Source organism: Garra rufa, chromosome 16, assembly GCF_049309525.1.
Source record: "Garra rufa chromosome 16, GarRuf1.0, whole genome shotgun sequence".
NCBI classification, from domain to species: Eukaryota; Metazoa; Chordata; class Actinopteri; order Cypriniformes; family Cyprinidae; genus Garra; species Garra rufa.
Window position 1 is genome coordinate 27266975 of NC_133376.1, and position 22001 is coordinate 27288975.

The window sequence follows — 22001 nt, forward strand, 5'->3', positions numbered from 1 at the left end:
TTTACTGCCTCTAGTGTTCATTTCTGTTGGAAACTGCAGTGATATGTACTTGCTGGTATGTATGTCACGTCTTGTAAAACAAATTCCCACAGGTACGTTTTCGTTATGAGATCTGGTAGTATTTTTAAATTTAGAAAAGTTAGCCTTTGTTTTCTTCCTCAGAAATAACTGTTCTTTTATGCGGACAAGACAATGCTAATCAACAGCAAAACAGCTATTTCGGTATTATTTCTAATTATTTCATTCAAATAAATAAGACTTATTTAATATGATTACATTACTTTCAAACACTGAGTTCAAAAACAAAAATATATCAATAAATACGAGTGTGCATTAACTGAGCAATGCCAGTGCCTTAATGTCAGAGGGAAACTGCAATTTCAATGTTGAGTGCAGCACCGTATTAGGGTGCAATTACTTGTGCTTTGGTACATTTCCATGTAACTGTTAAAACAAGGAGAGCCTGCGAGTGTAATGACTGCCAAGTTCTTAAATGATACAGGAATTAATCCAGCGTTGGAAGAGGATACAGAGAAGGAAAGTGAGAGAGAGAAGGCTCAGAATCCATAAATATTTTGACTGATGACAATATCTGTGAGGCTTCCAGCAGCGTACTTTGATCTCTGATGTTGACATGTTCCAGACACACAATCAACCTATGCCAAGTTAACAACTGTCTTCAGTCAGAACAGACATCATAGCTTTGTTCAGATTAGCATATCACCATGCTACTCTTACAAGTTCAACAGTATACAGTATAGTATGAATACTGTGTCTAGCATGTCAGTCAAGTGTATGATAAGAATACCCTAGAGACATCTGCCTAAATATGAAATATTAAACAATGTGCACTGCATAGAACATTGTATCTCACAATGCTAACTTCCATTTCAAGTGTGATGAATAAACCCCTTTTTGAAGACATGTTTTACACACACACAAGTAAGTTGATAATTATTGTGATGCTAGGCCCAATATCCAATAAATGAAATATAGTTTTCATAATATTATTGGAAGAATGAAAGATGAATTTTCATTTTAAGATCTGCAGATAATTACACTTCACAGTGCTATTGAAGATTAACTTTAAATGAGCATTAGATGATGGCAAGAGTAATTTAAATGTAAAAATGAGCATCCATAATTAAACATAGAATTTAAACAACCCAGATTAAAATTAATCAGTGAAATCAACCAATAAACAATATGTCACTGATATACCCTATTAAATACTAGATAGATAGATAAAAAACAATAAATTAAATAGTTTTCACAACATTATTGCAAGAATAAAAGATGAATTTTCAATTTAAGATCTGCAAAAGACTCCACTTAACAAATGATCAGTGTTTAAAGATTAACTTCAAATGAGTATTAGATGACAGCAAAAGTAATTTAAATGTAAAAAAGGGAAACGAGCATATAGAACTAAGCATTAAATTAAAAATTTTACAGACTGAAATTAAAAAGTCACTAATGTTGTCCAATCTAATCAATATGGCACTAATATATATTGTGCATCCCAATTAAAAATGCCAAATTTCTGATAGGGATTTTATTTATATTTTGAAAAAAAAATGGATAGCATTGTGTGACAAAAAAAATAAATAAAACATAAATGTTTAAAAAGGAATAATACTGACTGTAAGTGATAGCACTTACTGTAAATAAATAAATAAATAAATTCCAAGCTTCTAAGTTGTGTTTTCAGCATCATCTGAATATCCATCAGCAAAGGGTTAGCTCAACGAGTGAGACAGTCTGCACAGTACAGGCGGAGGAAAGGAGAACAGCCATTACAACAAGCGCACCATGCTTGGGTAGATGGAAATAAATTACTCCCACGGACGTCTCTCCTCGGCTCAGCAGAGCATATGCCCAACGGTAAAGTCAGAAACGAGGGAAGATCAACAAATCTCAAATTACCCTCCCAGGGACAGCACAATCAATAAAAATGTTCTCCCAGCAATAAACTCTTTATTAAACTGAAAGAATTCACAAAAGGAGGGGTGTATAGGGGGCTGTAACCTTGCCTGTATATGATGCCAAACACAGAACTCCTCGTCTGAACCAGTCAGGTCTGTAGTGGATAGGACTGACAGATGTGATTGTCAGCTCGCCTACTTTTTTTTTCTTCTAATTGATCTGTTCTTCATTTTTTGGGACGCATCGCCACATGCAGCTCAGTCTTTTTCTTGGCCAAGCATACATGTGAAACATTATACAGTCGCCTTCCTGCAGTGCCTTCTCAGCAGGTCTCAGCACAGCTTTCGGTAAATCGTTTCAGGCACCTCTGTTTAAATCAATACCAGAGAGCTCTGAAACATACCCAGACAGGCTCAAAATATGAATTCATGACAGGTATATTTGTCCGTTTCAGTAAATATTTTACTTGTGCGTGTAACAACCTTATTTCAACGAGAATGCTTTGATCTCCTTAAAGAAAGCTTATGTATCATGTAACGTAAATGACACAATGTGTTGCCTCTTTGAGAAAGAGCAATAAATGTCTCGAGATTAGAGCAAAGCTGTTCTTCCGTGTAATGTAGAGCGCATGATTCAGCCTCGCACATGTTGAACGACCCGTTTGATGAGTTAGTCACCTTATCGCTCAGAAACCTAATACACATGCAGTGCTTATCAAACTTACAGGAACAAAAAAAAAAAAAAAATAATAATAATAATAATAATAAATAACCAGGGTAATTATCATGGCACAGTCAATGCAAACAGCTTCTATCCAATTAGGCATTGGTCTACGAAATTAGGTCATAATTTTATCACAGCTGCGTCTCTCGATTTAATAACACAGCACTCCAATTGCCAGTGTAATCATACACTTCCCAGGAACTTGCACTACACGGCTGACTTGTTTTAAGAACATATACATATTGGATACAGCAAAGGCCGAAGTTTTAATAAAACAGGCATTTAAAAACAATAACAACCTTAAATCGCTACTTAAAGTGAGGTGTGAAGACCTTAACAGCGGCGGACTTACAGACAAACTGAAAATACGCATCCGCAGCCACTCAGGAGGGTAATTTTCCTCAATGGGCACAACATGCAACACATTAGAGGGCTGTGCAGTTGGCATTAAGCTCATCTAGAGAGCAGCGCTTTGACAGATCCGAAAGGGATCTCTACTCCCCTAAATCGAACTAACACCTCAGACTGTCACAGACACTAGCCATAGTTGGCAACTGACAGGCGACAAACCTGGGATGACAGATTCCAAAATCGCATTAAACTAAATGAGAAATAAAAAAATGGATTATATTTGGGTTGGTGAGAAATAGAGCTGGCAAAGCTGACAGACCTGCCATGACATTAATTTTGTCTTTCTAAGGACTTTTCTTTTTTCTTTAGGATATAGAGAGCATTAACACCTGAGCTGTCCGTTACATTTTTTTGTCTTATATACATGCATGCATACATGCAGTGGAGATCAAAATTAGAGAACAGCAACAATTTCCAAAATTTTAAAGGTCACTGGAGCACTTTGAAGTTATCCTAATAGGAGTAGAATGGCAGTTTTTTAAACATATTTCATAAATTAATTGTATTCTGAAGCACAGTATAAAATCTGTCAGGTTGTAATCAGGTGGCAGTGAAAGGTGGAGGAGGGTAAGTCATGGTTTGGGGGAGGTTTTGTGCAACAGGAGTTGGGCATCTTATACAGATACATGGCAGGGAGAATGCCAGTTTTTATCAGGACTCCCTTCAACGACACGTAGTACCTTCCCTGCAAGCATCTGACAATCTGACAAGACAATGCCCCCATCACACTGCAAAATGGGTAAAGCAGTTCCTTGAAGCTAACAACATTGAAATAATGAAATGGCCGGCCCAGAGTCCTGATCTAGACCCGATTGAAAATGATTGCCGACAAAGTTATGTCTAAGAAGCTACACTCTTAAAAATAAAGGTACTTTATCGCCATCAATGATTCCATGAAGAACCTTGAACATCCATGGAACCTTTCAAATGCAAAAAAGGTTATTTATAGTCAAAAAAGCTTCTTTGAATTTTTAAAATTGGTTCAAATTGGTTCTTTTAAGAACCATTCACTGAAAGATTCTTTGGGGAACCAAACATGGTTCTTCTATGCACCACTGCAAAAACACCCATTCGGAACCTTTATTTTTAAGAGTGTATGGAAGAGATTGGAAGAAGTGTGGACCAAGATCAGACCAGCAAAGTCTGAGAAACGCAGATGTGCTGAAGTCATTCAAAGCAGGGGCCTGTACACTTCCTACTAACTTTTGACATCTGTAACCCTCCAAAATGTTAGTTGTAAACTTCTTTCGTGTTACAGTGGTTACTGTTCTCTAATTTTGATTACTGTGTTTTCCACAAAATAATGTTTTTTGCTGAAATCCTCTGGTCATTTGGTCAAACACATTCGTAGAACAGTGGTATACCTACAGCTAATATTAAATTTTGCAGAAAAGAATCAAGTATTTATAGATTGTTCTCTAATTTTGACCTCCACTGTACATACAATTACTCACTTGATCAGCATTGCACATTGTTGTTGTGCTACTGAATTTGCATTTTATGCTGAGGAGCCTACCAGCACTGTGCCAAAACAAAGCCTCAATTAAACTCAAGGGGTTGAGCAGCCTTTTCTGCTTAGGCATTAATCTGGAAGCCTAGTACAACTCTGTACTTCTTGCCCTGTCCTGAATGTACTTTTCACAATATTCAAACGACAGGTAACAATACACCAGGCTGCTCCAGTCACCTGTTGTTAGCCTGGAGAACAAAGGCTGGCACCGTCACCATGCCCTGCAACCAACCAGCGAGCCAGGTAATGAGGGCTCATGAATATGTATGGTGGCAATGCCGAAATGGCAGACGATCCGGGTGATTGACAAACAAGATAAACAATAATAACAAGCAAGGGCAAACACGAAACCCCTAACAAGCATGACTATCCACAAGCATGCTGAGAAGGCCGTAGCTGTGCTGAGGTGAAGCGCAGCGGGAGGGAGAGCTGACAGGGCATACGTCAGGATGGACAATGGGCTTCACAGAAAATGCTATGAAGATTTCAGTCAAGGACGCTACCTTACATCACCCTAATAAGCTATTAATGCGATGCCAGATTTCTAAGGACTCCAGAATGCGATACTGTCATCTCCAACGCTGTGGTGCTGTATCACGCAGGACAGAGAGTGTGGTTATTTGTCATCGTTACACATTATGTATTGCGCTACATACTTTATTAGCGGCCGTGATGATGCTTTGAGTGGAACAAAAAGAGACCGCAAGGCTAGATGATTGAATAATAATCAGCCTGATTCAACACTGTTTTTTTTTTTTTTTTGGTGAAGTTTGTTGAATCAAACATTCATATTGAACCAAATTTGCTATGCTGACCATAAAATATTTAGGCAAAACCAAACTTTTTTTTTTTTTTGGGGTGAAGTTTGTTGAATCAAACATTCATGTTGAACCAAAGTCACTATGCTGTACAGGCACAGTGAGGACAACTGAGATACTCATATGCAACCATTACAGAAGGTTCAAACACTCACTGATGCTCCAGAAGGAAACACGGTGCATTAAGAGTGGGGTCGGAAACTTTTGAACAGAATGGAGGTGTGTACATTTTTCTTATTTTGCCTAATTATCATATTTTCTCATTTGTGACCCTGGACCACAAAACCAGTCTTAAGTCGCTGGGGTATATTTGTAGCAATAGCCAAAAATACATTGCATGGGTCAAAATTTTTGATTTTTCTTTTATGCCAAAAATCATTAAGAAATTAAGTTCATGTTCCATGAAGATTTTTTGTAAAATTCCTACTGTAAACATATCAAAATGTAATTTTTGATTTGTAATATGCATTGTTAAGAACCTAATTTGGACAACTTTAAAGGTGATTTTCTCAGTCTTTTATATTTTTTTGCATCCTCAGATTTCTGATTTCAAATAGATGTATCTCAGTCAAATATTGTCCTATCCTAACAAACCATACATCAATAGAAAGCTTATTTATTGAGCTTTCATATGATGTATAACTCTCAGTTTTGTCAAATTTAACCTTATGACTGGTTTTGTGGTCCAGGGTCACATTTAGTGCTGCCCTTCAGAGACTACAGAAGATACATACATGTTTCCCAGAAGACAAAATAAGCTACATTTACCCTGACCTTAAAATTCAAAAAGTTTTCACTCCCTGGCTCTTAATGCATGTTTTTTTTTTTTTTCTTCTGGAGTGTCAGTAGCATTTGAACCTTCTGTAATAGTTGCATATGAGTCCCTCGGTTGTCTTCAGGGTGAAAAGATGGATCTCGAAATCATACAGCCATTGTTGGAAAGGGTTCAAATACACAAAAATACTGGAAAACCACAAAAAGAATTTGTGGGAACTAAAGGATTTTTCTGAAGAACAACAGGCAGTTTAACTGTTTAGGACAAACAAGGGACTCATGAACAACTATTACTAAACAAAAAAAACTTTTGAACTGGGTAATTTTTATAAATTCAACTATTATTTTCTCTGTTTGACTATATGTAAACATACTTTATGTGAAATATCTTATTCGGGTCAGTACTAAATAAACAATAACATGCATTTTGCATGATCCCTCTTATTTTGGTAAAATAATTAACATTTTGTAGTTTCTGAAAGGGGGATGTAAACTTTTGACATCAACTGTAAATAAATAAATCTTTGTTATGTATTTCACATAAGAAAAAAAAAAGTAATACATAATATGTGACCCTGGACCACAAAAGGTTATAAGGTTAAATTTGACAAAACTGAGATATATACATCATATGAAAGCTCAATAAATAAGCTTTCTATTAATGTATGGTTTGTTAGGATAGGACAATATTTGGCTGAGATACATCTATTTGAAATCGGAAATCTGAGGATGCAAAAAAATCAAAAAGACTGAGAAAATCACCTTTAAAGTTGTCCAAATTAGGTTCTTAACAATGCATATTACAAATCAAAAATTACATTTTGATATGTTTACAGTAGGAATTTTACAAAAAATCTTCATGGAACATGAACTTCACTTAATTTCTTAATGATTTTTGGCATAAAAGAAAAATCAAAAATTTTGACCCATGCAATGTATTTTTGGCTATTGCTACAAATATACCCCAGCGACTGGTTTTGTGGTCCAGGGTCACATATGCAGGTAAAAATGACCAAAGCCAGTAAATGATTTTTTTTGGGGTGAACTATCCCTTTAATATAAAAAGTGTGACCTTTAAGCAGTTAGGTCTTCAATATTATGAGATGAACATCACAAATCATAGGACAGCACTAATATTTCGGCATGATTTACTATTTATTAATATTACTACTGAATGCAGCTAAAGCTTAAAAAGGGCCTTAAGTTATGCAGTCTAGCGTAGGTGTATGAATGAAAAATCTGCAGTTTGGAAAGTATTCAGACCATAGGGACTCATAAAGCATACTTCACAAGGAAGGAGTGAAACAGGATTGAGCGTCGCACATTTCCATCTTATCAACTCAGGAATCAAAAATACATGAGGTGCTAAAATGAGAAAAATGGGAAGTATGGGGTTCCTTTGAATACCGAATTGCACAAGGGTACATGTTACATTAGTACATTTCCTTTGCAGTAGTCGGACGGTCAACAGGGATGAATCCTAAGGAATGATTGGCATAATTCATAACAAGCAGAAGGTACTGCAGGAGCATACTAATGTGGTGAGGAATGCCACTCAAAAATGAGCAGTTTTTTCCTTGTCTATGATATATAATTACAGAAACTCAGCAGTGACACCGCTCTGTGGTTCAGTCGATGCAATGACACACATTGCAGTGATGACATCACTGGGGCTCTGGGGAGAACTTGACTGTCAAATACACAACTGAGGTTGTGTGACATGCTCCCCAATAACACACCGTGATAAACATAAATCAGACTTTCTTATATGCTTGAAAAGCTTGTGAGGGTAGAGGACTTTTCATAGTGACAGGCAGACACAGTCCTGGTAAAGATCAGTACATGAAACGGTGCAGACTGACCAGTAATAGGCAGTGTTAAAAGTGAACTGAGAGAACCTCTTGGGGGTTTGCAGTCTGTGTTGACGGAGACAGTCAGAGAGCACTGAGAGAGACAGGTAGACAGGGCCATCTCACTGACTTATAGCACTAGGCTGAGATCTAACATGCTCAAATCAAGTGTACGACCACATATAGTGCCAAAAGTACTCACTCGCTTGGACTTTTTCTGGTTGTCTCACAGCAACGGATCACTGTGGATTTGTGGATTTGGCCTTTCTGCCATTGATCAACAGACAACAGACAGACTCTTTTATGTCAAACTAAAAACAAAACGATCTAAAATGAAAACAACAGAACATAATTCATCTATCACTGGTGCAAACAAATGATAAAGACAAAGATGTGAATAGTAGTGTGAACACTTCTGTCTCTCCTCTAATAACAGGTCAATTTTGACTGATTTGTAAAAAGATTTTGACTTTGTTCTGTTGATCAAAAAAAGTCTGAATAAATCTGTGGTTCTGTGAAACAATAAAAACACTGAGCACTTTAAACAGAAAAAGCTGAAAATTAAATTAAATAATATCCATATTTTGTCTCATTTTAGTCACATTTTATTTAGTCAACATTTTAAGTCACTGTTTGGGGACTGAATCACTGAATATGCTAAATATTCTCAGATAATTAAAAAAAAATTATTTATAATTGATTTACAAAATAAAATTATATACTATATAGAGGGTTTGCACTTACATCAAGGTTTAGTCAGTTGCCCGGATGCGCGGCCATATTGGTGATACTTGAATGCAAACAACAGCGTGGGTTGCACAGTTAATGTATGACTGAATACGTTGTTCTACTAATTTATGCTGTCTAAACCACAGAAAAAAAAGCATGTGGAAGCTGCTTAATCATACAGAGAAGGACTTGGTAAGCAGGAAAGTTAATATGTTAATATGTAAGTTAATATGTTAATAAAAAAAAAAAAATACATATAAGCAACTAATTAAGATATTAGTGTAATATTTCAACATACCTGACCAAAATAATATATATAAGAACAAACACAATGTTGTCAAGATTCTGCCCTGGAAATCCTACTGCAGTTTGGCAATTTTTTGCACTCTTCTTCTTGATTTGTTATAACTTTTGGCAGTCTATAGTACTCCAAATGTTTTCCCAGTCTGACCAATTAGTACAGCCCAAAATAATTGACAATAATTTATAATTTTCAGCAGCAATAATTAGCAAAAGTACAATATTCAGTACAATACAACAGTTAAATTTTAAATTCATAACTGCATAAGCATCATTTTTCACCTGCCCAACTCAATCCGTAGCCATCTTCAATAAACGGCTAAAACACATCTCTTCCATCTTTATTTTCCATCTCTAACTCTAGCAGTCTGTATTCTTATTCTATTCTTTAAAAAAAGCCCTTTAAGACTCGCACTCTATTCATTTTCTAACTTCTTGTTTTCTTAAAAAAAATATTTATTTGTTTTCTTTCTTATTTATTTATATAATTAACGAAAATGCCTATAACACTAGCTTGCTCTATTCTTTTTCTATTCTATCTGTTTTCTATTTATTTTATAATTAACAAAAAATAATTTTGATTGCTTCTATTGTCCTCATTTGTAAGTCGCTTTGGATAAAAGCGTCTGCTAAATGACTAAATGTACATTTTTTTGATTATCTTCATCCAGGTATATTTCTTTCTAATACACATCTAGACAACACAAATTAAACTTGCTTGTATATGACTGTTAAATGGCTCAGCATCCAACACATGCATGAAGCAAGTTTGCAGATACTATATCTGTGAACATAATGAGCGAAGAATCCCGGATAGCAATTAACAGCACTTTATCAGGGCACGACTTAAACGTAATATTTAACAAATTGGCCAATTACAGATTTGCTGATATTTTTAGTAAGTAGGAAGTTTGAAAAAAGAAGAACACACAAAACCACAGCAGGAGTATCAAAGCCCACAGTACTATTTCCTGCGAATAACTGGCCTTTCACTGAACACATTAACTGAGCTGAACTGAGGTTAGCCCTGCCATAATGAGAGCATGTGAGCTAAGAAGAGAGACGTGCAGTGGGTCATTTTCAAATGAAAGCTATTAGTGTTCATTACACAGCTCCCTGTTGATAGCGCTATACAAAGAGTACAAAGGTTGAGTCCATCTTGAATATGATGTAGATAGAAAAGCTTATTAAAATTCCGAGATAAAGTTTTGCTCCAGGGCAGCACCGAGCCTAAGTACGACCCTTATATAGAGAACGAGCCAAAGAGAAAGAATAAGAAACATCCATCCATGTGAAAATAGCGATTGGGCAGCGAGATTGTTCTTTAAAACTCTCTCCCGAAAAAACTGCTGACAAAATCCTTGTTTATCCCTTCGCCGTTCCCTTGCTTTATCAAGACTAACCTGTTACTTTGTTTATCGTCATATTGCATTGCATTGGAGTGTGGTCTGTTGTCTATTGTCCTATTCTCAGCACACTATAATGCCACTGGTGCATTATTTCAGAAAGGGCCAGAGCCTTTGAGAGCTTATTAATGATATCTGCATTGTTCTGGCTTTTGGCTTTACTGGGCTTTTGGCATCAGCGGTACAAGGGCATTGAACCAAAAACCACTATCCCCGCATTAAAGTCTTCCCAGAGGGCTGCGGGAGGGTTCTTTGAGAGATTAAGACACTACTAGAGAATGCAAACTTAAGATACTGCCTTCCTGGCAGCGAATGAGAAATCCCAGGGTTTGTTTCTCTAATTATCATCTAAACTGATTACAGAGATTTAGCGGTATCAAAAAAGTGCTGTAAAGAAACCTTCCGCCTTATCTTCACACATTTCATATGGGGTCAGCGGGGCACAGCTGCTGAACTCAGTCGTGCGTGAAAGAAATGGATGTGTATTAATATAAAAGCATGATGGGTAGAAGATTTAAGGTTGAAGCCTCATTGGTGGCTTGAACAAAGCAGAGCGTGGCTGAACCTGGGTTGCGAAGCCGTGAGCACAATGGCGGCGTGCGGACCTTGGTCTCTTTTGCACGTGCCTCTCTCTGTGTCACACGTCTACAATTGGACAGAGCGTCTTTGTCAGCATGTCTGCCTTTTTTATGGGGACCTTTGCTTGGACCAGTGACTATAATAAATGCTTTTTTATCTGATTGTTTTGCAGGCCCTTTGTTGTCAGCGGGATGACGGTTCTTTGCTTGCGTGATGAGAAAATGTGGAATGACATCCACAAAGCAAGTAGAACTTAGAAAAGAAGGACAGAGTCAAAAATAAAACTAAAAGAGAGAGTCTAAGCCTTATTCCTGTCAGAGAGAGAAAGAAAGAAAGCCAGAGAGATCGTCTGAGTGAGGCATTGCATTTTTCTCCAGACAATGGAAAGTAAGTGTTTGAGTGCTTGGCTGTGCAGGCAAGCGTTAGATGAGAGGCTTCACACGCCTACTGTATAGATGCTACACCCTGGAAGGCCTGCTGGGGTTTTACAGATCTATGCATCGCTTGTATGATCCGATGGAGCTAGAGGAGTACTGTATGTGTAGGATGGAGTACACTGAACCAATCAGCTCTGACACAAATGTAGCTGATTGTTTAGTAACACTTGCCCTGACAGAGACATCATTTCCATTACACTTCAAATTCAGAGGAATACAATATTTTCTTCTTTTGATGGCACCTACTAGAGTTTATGCTGAGTCATAGAATGCTTTTATTTTAATGGAAATGTGCATTGTGAGGATGCAGCGGGAGAATATAAGGTGTTAGCACAGGATGAGACCAACTCTGATGTAGGTTAGAATTAAATAGATGAGTTTTTAAATTATGGTTTGATTTAAAGTAGCAAAGAGGGCAGACGACTGTAATTTGAACTTGAATGTAAAAGACAACAAATTAAAGTAAATTAGATTCAAGGAAAATCATAAAACTGTAATTTAATGCCGCGTTCCAGACAACCCGTAACCCGTGTTTTTCCGACCTTCTACCAGTGAAAGTGCACTGGAACGGCAGTCAAACCCGTGACTTCCCACTCGTGAACTCGTACTAGATCGATGTACTCCCAGTTACGAGTTCTGACGTAACATAGCCCGCGAAACAACAAAGTCAGCCCTAGTGCGTGCGGTGTTTATGCAAGTGGCACACGGTGGAAAAATACAGCTTAGGACAATATAACCAGTTAAAAAACCTGCCTGGAACTAGGGCTGGGCCGATAAACGATATCATATCGAATCGCGATAAAATTTATGTTAATAACGATGATAAGCTCTAGACATTTTTTGCTCGATATGGATTAATCTAAGAGCCAATCACACAGCAGAAATATGCGACAACAGCCAATCAGCGTGCAGCGTGCGTGTGCACGTCAAAGTACAAAGTTCATTTCCTACCGCACTTTGCAAAGCAAACTTAACACCAGGACGACAAAAAAAAAAAAAAAAAAGAGTGGAAGCAGCGACGAAAGTGAAACTAACCTCGAGTTATTATCCAAAGATGTTGAAATTGTCGACAAAAAAGGTAGCACGAATTCCATTATATAAGTGGTTTGGCTATCTAAAAAGTGGCGCGATTGTTAAAACTGAAACCGAAAGCAAAAAACGCACGCGCATTCAAAAGCAATTTTAATCCCCCTTGTTTAGAGAGTGACTCCCCAATGCACGCAAATTAGGCTACATGACATATCTAGGCTGTTATTAGTATGTAGACTATGATAGGTTGTGTATGTCTATAGCTCTGTATCATGCTTGAAATATTCGGTCTCTATTTGCACTTTGAATATTTAGAGAGTAGCCTACTTTGATTATGGCTGAATTATCTGCACTTAATACGATTAAGAAAGAACTCTGTTGTAATTTTTTGTTATTTATACTGTAGAGTGTTTCAAAATGCAGTGGTTGCCTCTAATTTAAATAGCTCAACCTATAATAGAGAAAATAAACAATTGTGTTAATAATAATAAATAAATAAATAAATAATTGTTACAAATTATGTTTTTACAATCATTTTATGTTTACATTTTGTACATTTACTCTCATTTACCATACTCTGTCACAACTTTTATTTTTTTAATTTATTTTAGTAAGGTGTTTTAAGTTAAGGCCAAATCTGTAATCTGTTTTTGTTAATAAACTATACTTTAAAATGTAATTCAATGAACCCTTTAATTTGTGTGGCTTTAGTCATTGTTGGGATACTATTTTAAAGCTGGCAACATCAACAGCTTATATCGAAATATATCGTTATCGTTCAATATGGGGAAAAAATTATCGAGATTACATTTTTGCCATATCGCCCAGCCCTACCTGGAACACATCATAATATTATATATATACATATATATATATATATATACACACACACTGCTGTTCAAAAGTTTGTGATTTTTTAAGTTTTTAAAATACAGAAAATACTGTACTATTGTGAAATATCATTGCAATTTAAAATAGTGGTTTTCTATTTTAATATACTTTAAAATAGAATGTATTCCTGTGATGCAAAGCTACATTTTCAACATCATTACTCCAGTCTTCATGGTCACATAATCCTTCAAAAATCATTGTAATATGCTGATTTATTATCAATATTGGAAACAGGTGTGCTGCTTAATATTTTTATGGAACCTGTGATACTTTTTTTCAGGTTTCTTTGATGAATAAAACATTAAAAAATAACAGCATTTATTTAATATATATATATATATATTATAATGGCATACACTACCGTTCAAAGTTTGGGGTCAGTGAATTTCTTATTTCTTTCTTTGTTTGAAAGAAATTATAATTTTTATTCAGCAAGGCTGTGTTAAATTGAAAAAAAAAAAGTGATAGTAAAGTATTTAATATGTTGATTTCTATTTTGAATAATGTTCTTTTAAACTTTTTATTCATCAAAGAATCCTGAAAAAAGTATCACAGGTTCCACAAAATATGAAGCAGCACAACTGTTTCCAACATTGATAATAAATCAGCATATTAGAATGATTTCTGAAGGACTGTGTGTCACTGAAGACAGGAGTAAAGGCTGATAAAAAACAGCTTTGCATCACAGAAATAAATGATACTTTAAAGTATATTAAAACAAAAACTGTTTTCTATTTTATTTTAAAAAGCAATACTTCATAATATTTTTCTTATATATATATATATATATACACACATACATACATACATACACACACACACACACACACACACACACAACTTATGAATAAAATGGAATTTTTTATCTGTTCCACTTTCTAAAATAAAAAGTTCTTACAAATCCCTATCCATTTTCTAATGTGTATGTGCCCTTATAATTACATCCTTCACTTGGTTCAATCGTAACTGAACTTTTAACTTCAGTTCAATTCCAATAACTATCTTATTAAACACTGAGTAATTAAATACAAGCAATATAGAACAGCATATTCTCATTTTATCATAAACGAGACCACGTTCATTTCTTTCACGTGCGGTCTGCCTGGGTCATGAGTGTGACCACTGGGACATTTACACTCATCTGGCCGTCTTTCCTATTTTGAGACGTGACATTTCCTTGACGCAGTATGAATGATGTCAAGGTAGGGCAGCAATCGCCCTGTCCTTACTCTAGAAGAAAGAAAAAGAAAAGAAGAAAAATACTCTGAAGTCTCTCTACCCATTTTGTTTGAGTGGTTCAGAGGCACGTCTGTCTGGGGCTTCAAGCTCACCCACAAACTCTGCCAACGTCCCATCGGCACGACTGAGGCATTACCGGTCCTGACTGAGAGCTGCAAAAAAGCCTATACCATTATCGTGCAAGGACATAAAACTGGACCTGTGCATTACCTCCCGCTCAAGGATGAGGATATCATCCCATGGCTATTTGAGTTCCAGGGATGAAGATGGGGCGATGAAGGTGATAAATTTGAGGGGGCGGATTTGGCTGAGTGAGAGAGAGAGGGATAGAGAGAAAGAAAGATGAAACTGAGAATAGAGACAAGGAAAGGAGGTGTGCAGGCCTGACAGATGAATCTCCTCTATAAAGCGCAGCTGAATGTGGGAAAAGGTCATCACTTTAGCTCTCCTGCTTCTGTAAAGAGCGACAGGGCTGTCACCTCAGTTCAGGCTTCCACACACCCAGCCCAAACCACCTGGCAATTAAAGGTCATCTCTGCTCCCAGTAACAGCCAAGAAGGGCCAATGTGGACCAGGACATCTAAATATTCCTTATCTCCTCTACCTTTCTCCAGCTTTGAAAAAAGAGCAAGGAGAAAAATACAGACTAAAAACAACTAGACGAAGGGGGAAAATGCAGATGAATTCTGGCCCTTGGACATGGTCAAACCACTTCAGAAGCAACAGCTAAAATAAAAGCCACAAATCCCTCTAGTGGTCTTTGAGATAAACGCCAAGCTGTCAGTTGTGAAGCAGAGTTGACTCCTTCAAATCCACCTAACTCACAGTGCTGAAAAAGCCACCAGAGGGTTCGAGGCAAAGGGTGGTCTAATGTAAATGAGATCAACTCTTTCAGAGACAGCTGAGGTATCTTTAGTTCAGGAAACACATGCCATTTGCAATTACCACGTTTAAGATGAACAAAAACCACTGAGACAGTCAGGGCGTGAAGAGCTTCCTGAAGGATCATCAATCTTGCCTGTAAGACAAAGGGCAGTGGGAGGGAGGGTGGGGCGGCAGGAGTTTTGCCAAGTCCTGTCCCAAAGCAGCTATTATGAGAGAGTGAAAGTGGAGCTTCTACTGGCCTGGTGAATGAAAGCAGACAGAGTATTGTACATGAAGCACTGCCTGGCATCAAAGACATCTCTTTAATGAAGCTTTTCAGATGCACACAGTCATCTGTAAGCATGACGAATCTCTGAGCAAAGACAAACGTAGGACGTTTCTACAAATGCTATTCAGAAAATTCCCATGAATGTCTGGCTTTCCAAAAAAAACGATTTATCTGTTTAGGGGCTTGCTGTGTTTCTACATGTCAAAAGTTCACCAACACTCCCTTGAGCTGCACAGAAATCTAGGAATTGTTATGAATGTAAACTAAATGCTTGTTAAATAATATAAAATAAAATTCAGGGATCATAGAAAATGAAGAGAACACACAAAAGAAAATGAATTTATAAAAAATCTTGTTCAAAAGTTTACATGCGCTTGATTATTAATACTGTGTTGTTATCTAAATGATCCACAGCTGTGTTTCTTTGGTTTAGTTTTCAGTGATAGCTGTTTATGAGCCCCTTGTTTGTCCTGAACCGTTAAACTGCCCACTGTTCTTCAGGAAATTCCTTTTTCAGCAATTTATGTATTTGAACCCTTTCCAACAATGACTGTGTTATTTTGAGATCCATCTTTTCACACTGAGGACAACTAAAGGACTCATATGCTATGAACTATTTTAGAGGGTTCAAATGCTCACTAATGGTCCAGAAAGAAAAACAATCCATTAAGAGCCAGGGATGTAAACTTTTAAAAAGAATGAAGATGTGTACATTTTTTCATTTTGGCTAAATACATTTTTTTTTCCATTTAGTACTGCCTTTCAGAAGCTACAGAAGATACTTACATGTTCCCCAGAAGACAACATAAGTTAAATTTACCCTGATCTTCAAATGATCAGTGAGCATTTGAACCTTCTGCAATAGTTGCATATGCGAGTCCCTCAGTTGTCCTCAGTGTGAAAAGATGGATCCCAAAATCATACAGTCCTTGTTGAAAAAAGTTCAAATAGACAAAAATCCTGAAAAACCAAAGAATTTGTGGGCCCTGAAGGACTTTTCTGAAGTTTCACTTTTCAGGACAAACAATGGACTCGAGAATAACTATCACTTAAAAAAACAGCTGTGGCTCATTCAGGTAAGAAAGCAGTATTAAGAATCAAGTGTATGTAATCCTTTGAACGGGGTAATTTTTATAAATTCAACTATTATTTTCTCCTGTGGACTATATGTAAACGTCTTTTATGAGTAATACCCTATTCAGTACTAAATAAAAAATAACATGCATTTTGTATGATCCCTCTTAATTTGGTAAAATAATTAATGCAAAGGTCTATGTTTGACCTCAACTGTAAATATATTAATAATAGTGATGGTGCAAACATGCTACACTAAACACAAAATACACAAAACAATACATAAAAACAATAAAAAAAATGATGTAAATTAAAAAATTCAAATTCAAAACGAATGACCCGGCAGGACATGGACTGGATTTTGACCAGGATGTGTTTGCATTTCATACATTGCCCTGTGAGCGGATAAAGGTTTTAAATGGGGGATCAAGCTGCATTATGTGAAAGTGCCAAGGCACACACAACTCACCTGGATTAGTGCTTCACTTAGCCTCTCCTCATCCACCTGCAGCACGATATCCCGGATCTCTTCATAAGGCAGTCGAAATGATCCCAGGAAAATTGCTGTTTGGGAAAAAAAAAAAAATGGAGGAGTCATTTTCTGGCCCTCTACTTCAGAGCGTTAAAGTGTTTAACATGGCCTCCCTCAGAAATGACCATGGGACAACAACGTCAATAACTTCTAGATGGTAAAACACCCTTAGAGTGTTTGTTCCACTTCGGGACAATTGGAAGTGAAAGCGAAACACAATTTTCTATCAAAAATAAAAGCAGCTAAAATTACCTCAGATTTGAAGCCCTATCAGCAGATAATGACTCAACATCTTAAACTTTCACCGAGGTTGAAATGCAGAGAACCACAGGTGCAATTTACCCAACAGCTGAATTTGATAACCTCCACCGCTTCTGAAGAAAGAATAGTCTGTAATTACAGCATATAGCTTATAGTGCGCAGTTTAAAGCGCATCAGCGGGGGACTGAACATAATTGTACATTTCTGTCTGAAGCAGTCACTGCATTGAGGTTGAAATTACCTTAACATTTACGTAGATTAAAACAGTCAAGAGTTTTCCAGTAGTGTCTGGAAACAATGCTGAGCAGAACCTGGGAAATTATCACAGCACTGAAAGCATTCAAAGGGTTGCGCTTGTTTTGCACCACCTACCTCTCAGACATTTCAGCAAATGTTTGATGGGAACGCATGGCTGAGTGGATCTACTGAAGATGATACACGAGAGTCTGTTCTCTGAAAAAAGCATTTATTTGGTCACATTCCTCTGAATTGCATCAGACACTGAATGCCAAGGCCCTTCTGCCTCACCCCACCATCCAGCTCTCTGGAGTGCAGGTGAACGAGGTCCAACTTCTGATGAACAGTGATTTAATAAACTACCATTCCCACCAGCTGATTGACTGAGTCTCTGTGAAACTATGCTCTATTTTCTGCAATTCATTAGTCGGCCATCTGCGTGTGACAATATGCCGGTTTCTTCAGAGAAAAGAGAATTCTGTGCTTTTTTATCCAGGAGATGAAGGTAGAGCAAACACGGCTGCATTTCAAAGCAGAGGGCTCATCTGGCAGAAACCAGACAGAAATTCTTATTGTAGCTTCGGCGTGCCAAAACGGACAACGAGGTTTTAAAACTAGCCTAACAACACAATACAGCCTGGCTTTAGGGATATGCTAATGAAGCGCCCATCAGTAGCATGATGAGCCAATCATCAAGAGTATCACATGCCAATAAACAAACAAATGGTTAGTCACTGAATGTGGTGAGTTTAACAACCCCCAGTCAGAACTTATCATATTTGCTGCAAAAAAAATGTAATTGGACGACAAATGCTTTCGCCTCATCTGTTGATTCATTAGCATAATTTACACATTCACAGTGAGTGAATTATCCTGAGTTTTTCCTCTAACAAGTTTGTCCATGACAGATGCATCCCATAATTCATTTCCGTTCATATCCACTCATACTCATCAGCCCGGGGATTTAGTCGCATTTCGTGATTTTTTTCTCAACACAGCAAACCCTGCAAGTCCGCCAAATTGCAAGCATTTAGGCAAAGAGAGCACTTCCGCCCCATATATAAAAATGCTATCTATACTAAACCGCCTCCACACACTGGCTAATTTATAACAACTCTCACTTTGTTTTTACCTTTGTAAAAAAGGAATGCTGACGAAGGGCCAACGTAACACTTCTGGAGCTGGACCAGGGAAAGGAAACAGAATGCTGGGATTGTAAAACAAGCTAATGGACCACAGAGCTCTGTTGTGTTAATAGAGGAGCATGACTTCATGTAGCGGTTCCCTGTTTTGTTTGGTTCCTCCTACATTAACTGCACACAGTCTCTTCATCACATCTGGATTATTGTTTCAGCTGTGCACAAAGACACACCCGGACCCCGGGTCCAGAGTAGCAGAACAAATCTAGCTTCTCTTTACACTCACAATGATGTGTGGGATCATGTGTGTGTCTGTGTGGGATTGCTCACAGGCCCCCAGGATCAATGAACTCAGCAAGTTTTCCTGTCCAGAGAATTTCATGGCCAAAAAATGAAAGTGTGGGCATTGTCCAGTCAGCCCACAGACTGTACTCTCAGCATGAGGGGAAGACAGCAATAGATACCTGGGGGTATGAGTAACTCTCCCTGTCCAAGTAAAGAGCAGAATTGAGTTGCACAATTACCTTGGGTTATTTTCAGAAACCTGGAACAACCTTTGAGTCCCCTAATAAAAAAAATAATAATAAAAAAATAAAATAAAATAAAATAAAATTTGGAATTTAAGATGCTTTTACACAATCGTTCTGCTTTTCTGTCCCACCTCCTCTTCCCTTTCTCTGCGAAAGATGACAGATTTGTGGCTGAAGTGAATGTGTAACAGCACTCCCACTCGTGTTCTGGCATGAGTTACTCTAAAAGCCTGAAGTGATGTGTGTGTATGTGTTTGTGTTGCATCAAAGGCAGGGTAAAGAACTAGCAGAAATGAAAATGAGAGAACGAGAATGTGAAAGTGAGTGAATGAGGGGAAGAGAGAAATGTCACAGGCATCTTTTCTGTTAGGGCCATCTCCATCTGCTCCAGCTCTAATCAAAGAAGAAAAGAAGACAAGAAGACAGGAAAGAAAAACAAACACTCAGGCATAACCCTGACCTTGATGTCATCTGCCCTAACCGAGCATGTTATAGTAGCATGTTATATGATTCATGAAAACGGCAGCTCTTTTTTGCATTATTAGTATTGTCTGACACAAGAAAATGTATTATTATTGCTCATAGTAAGTGTTAATGATCTGAACAAATTCTAACACTACATACTATTAAATCTTCAGTGCATAGCGCATTCCAAGATATGAATGATACACTGTACAGCTTGTTAAAAAATATACTGTTCTATGCAATGACACTCACAAAAAAAACAAGAAAACCATGGGTCATAGGGTTATAAAACCCTAGTAACTGCATAGAAATGCCTTGGAAATCACCCAAAAATCTTTACAGAGAACTTTCCAAGAGCAAGCACCATTTGTGTCTGAAAATGCACACACCTAGTTATATATCTATTATCCGTGTTAAAGCAAAATTCGGATAATGTGACTTAAAATATGTTCTTTAGCAGCAGCAGTGCAGCCAGACTCAGAGCTTCATCTTACTCTATTCGCACATTTAAATTGCATTGATGTATTCAATTGGAATCCAAGTACTCTTCCGGCTAGGATGAAAACAAGCATGGGTAGGACATATACTCAGGTGGCTGGTTATTTTAGCATTTGCTATGAATATTTCATGAAGTGTGATATTGTATATCTAAGGTGTTCTCCTCTCCAAGACAAAGAAGCCAACATTTCCAAAGAAGAATAAAATTGCATTCTCATGCTGCTTTCATCAATCAGAGTCCAAAGAGTCGCAGGCACTCTTGAGAACACAATGAATTCATATACACACACACATACACACAGTCCCTGAAGATTCAAGAGGGGGAGAAAAAGTGCCAGTGGAAGAGAGACAGAGTTACTAAATGACACGAGGGTCTGGCAGGCTGATCAATACGGGCTACAAAACAAGACGTGTTCAGTCCAAACTGTGACACCAACAGGTAGTTCCTTCTGTCCAGTATCGGGTCAAACTGTTTTAGTGTCATAGGGGAAAGCCAAAGTAGAACAATTTAACATAATCAAACTGATTTTAATAAATAAATGTGTTTTATTTACAGTGGTGGTCAAAAGTATTAGAACACTAGTATTTTAACCAGCTGAAAAATGGTTCGAAGTCAGTTATTTCTATGTTTTGCTGTAGTGTGTCAGTTGAAGATATCAGTATATTTTTCTAATTATTCATTTTGCCTTTAATTTTAATAATCCAGTAAGATTTTTGTTTGCACAAAGAGTCTAACAACAGCGAGTGCTCCACACAGAGTTCTGGAATGACATGAAGAAACAGAACAAACCGAGACAGACTAAATCCAGAAGAACTGTGGCAACGTCTCCAAGATGCTTCAAGAGACCTACCTGCAAAGCTATCTGAAAAAGTATGTGCAAGTGCACCTAGGGCAAAATATGCTAAGGATGCAAAGGATGGTCACAAAAAAATGTTGATTTAATTTAGTTAATAGAGAAAGAAAGTCTATTTATGACATTATTTTTTACAGCATTTTTACAAAAGTTCATAAAACTTTTCACAGTACTGTAGCTTTGCAGGTAGGTTTCTTGAAGCATCTTAGAGACATTGCCACAGTTAGTTCTGTTTCTTAATGTCATTCCAGGCAGATTGGATGATGATGAGATCAGATCTCTTTGTGGAGCTCTGGCTGTTATCAGATTCCTTGTGCAAACAAAAAACTCACTGGATTATTATAATTAACCGCAAAATTAATGTTTGGAAATGTAAACTGATATGCCCTGCTGATACACTAAATTAAAAGATAGAAATAACTGACTTAAAACCATTTCTTAGCTGGTGAAAATACTAGTGTTCTAATAATTTTGGCCAATATATGAATAAAGTAATCAATCTCCCTGACTTTGGTTTCTTAACTGCATAAATGGAAGTACCCTTGGTTTGGAGGGACTATTTGGCTTTTTTTGTGGTTAGGTTGAGGCAGACACAAATAAAACGCTTTGTCCTTTTTCCTGTTATCCTTCTATGTG

The 22001-nt window shown here is 37.1% G+C and overlaps 1 protein-coding gene across 4 annotated transcripts in view; it reads right to left on the reverse strand.

Annotated features, from left to right (window-relative positions):
• diaph2 (diaphanous-related formin 2) overlaps window positions 1-22001 on the reverse strand; it is a 541097-nt gene that overhangs the window by 201541 nt on the left and 317555 nt on the right. For all 4 annotated transcript variants that reach the window (XM_073820077.1, XM_073820079.1, XM_073820078.1 and 1 more), the window contains one exon: window positions 17319-17413. In XM_073820077.1, the coding sequence (XP_073676178.1) occupies window positions 17319-17413 (95 nt within the window). The remainder of the gene's footprint in view (window positions 1-17318; window positions 17414-22001) is intronic.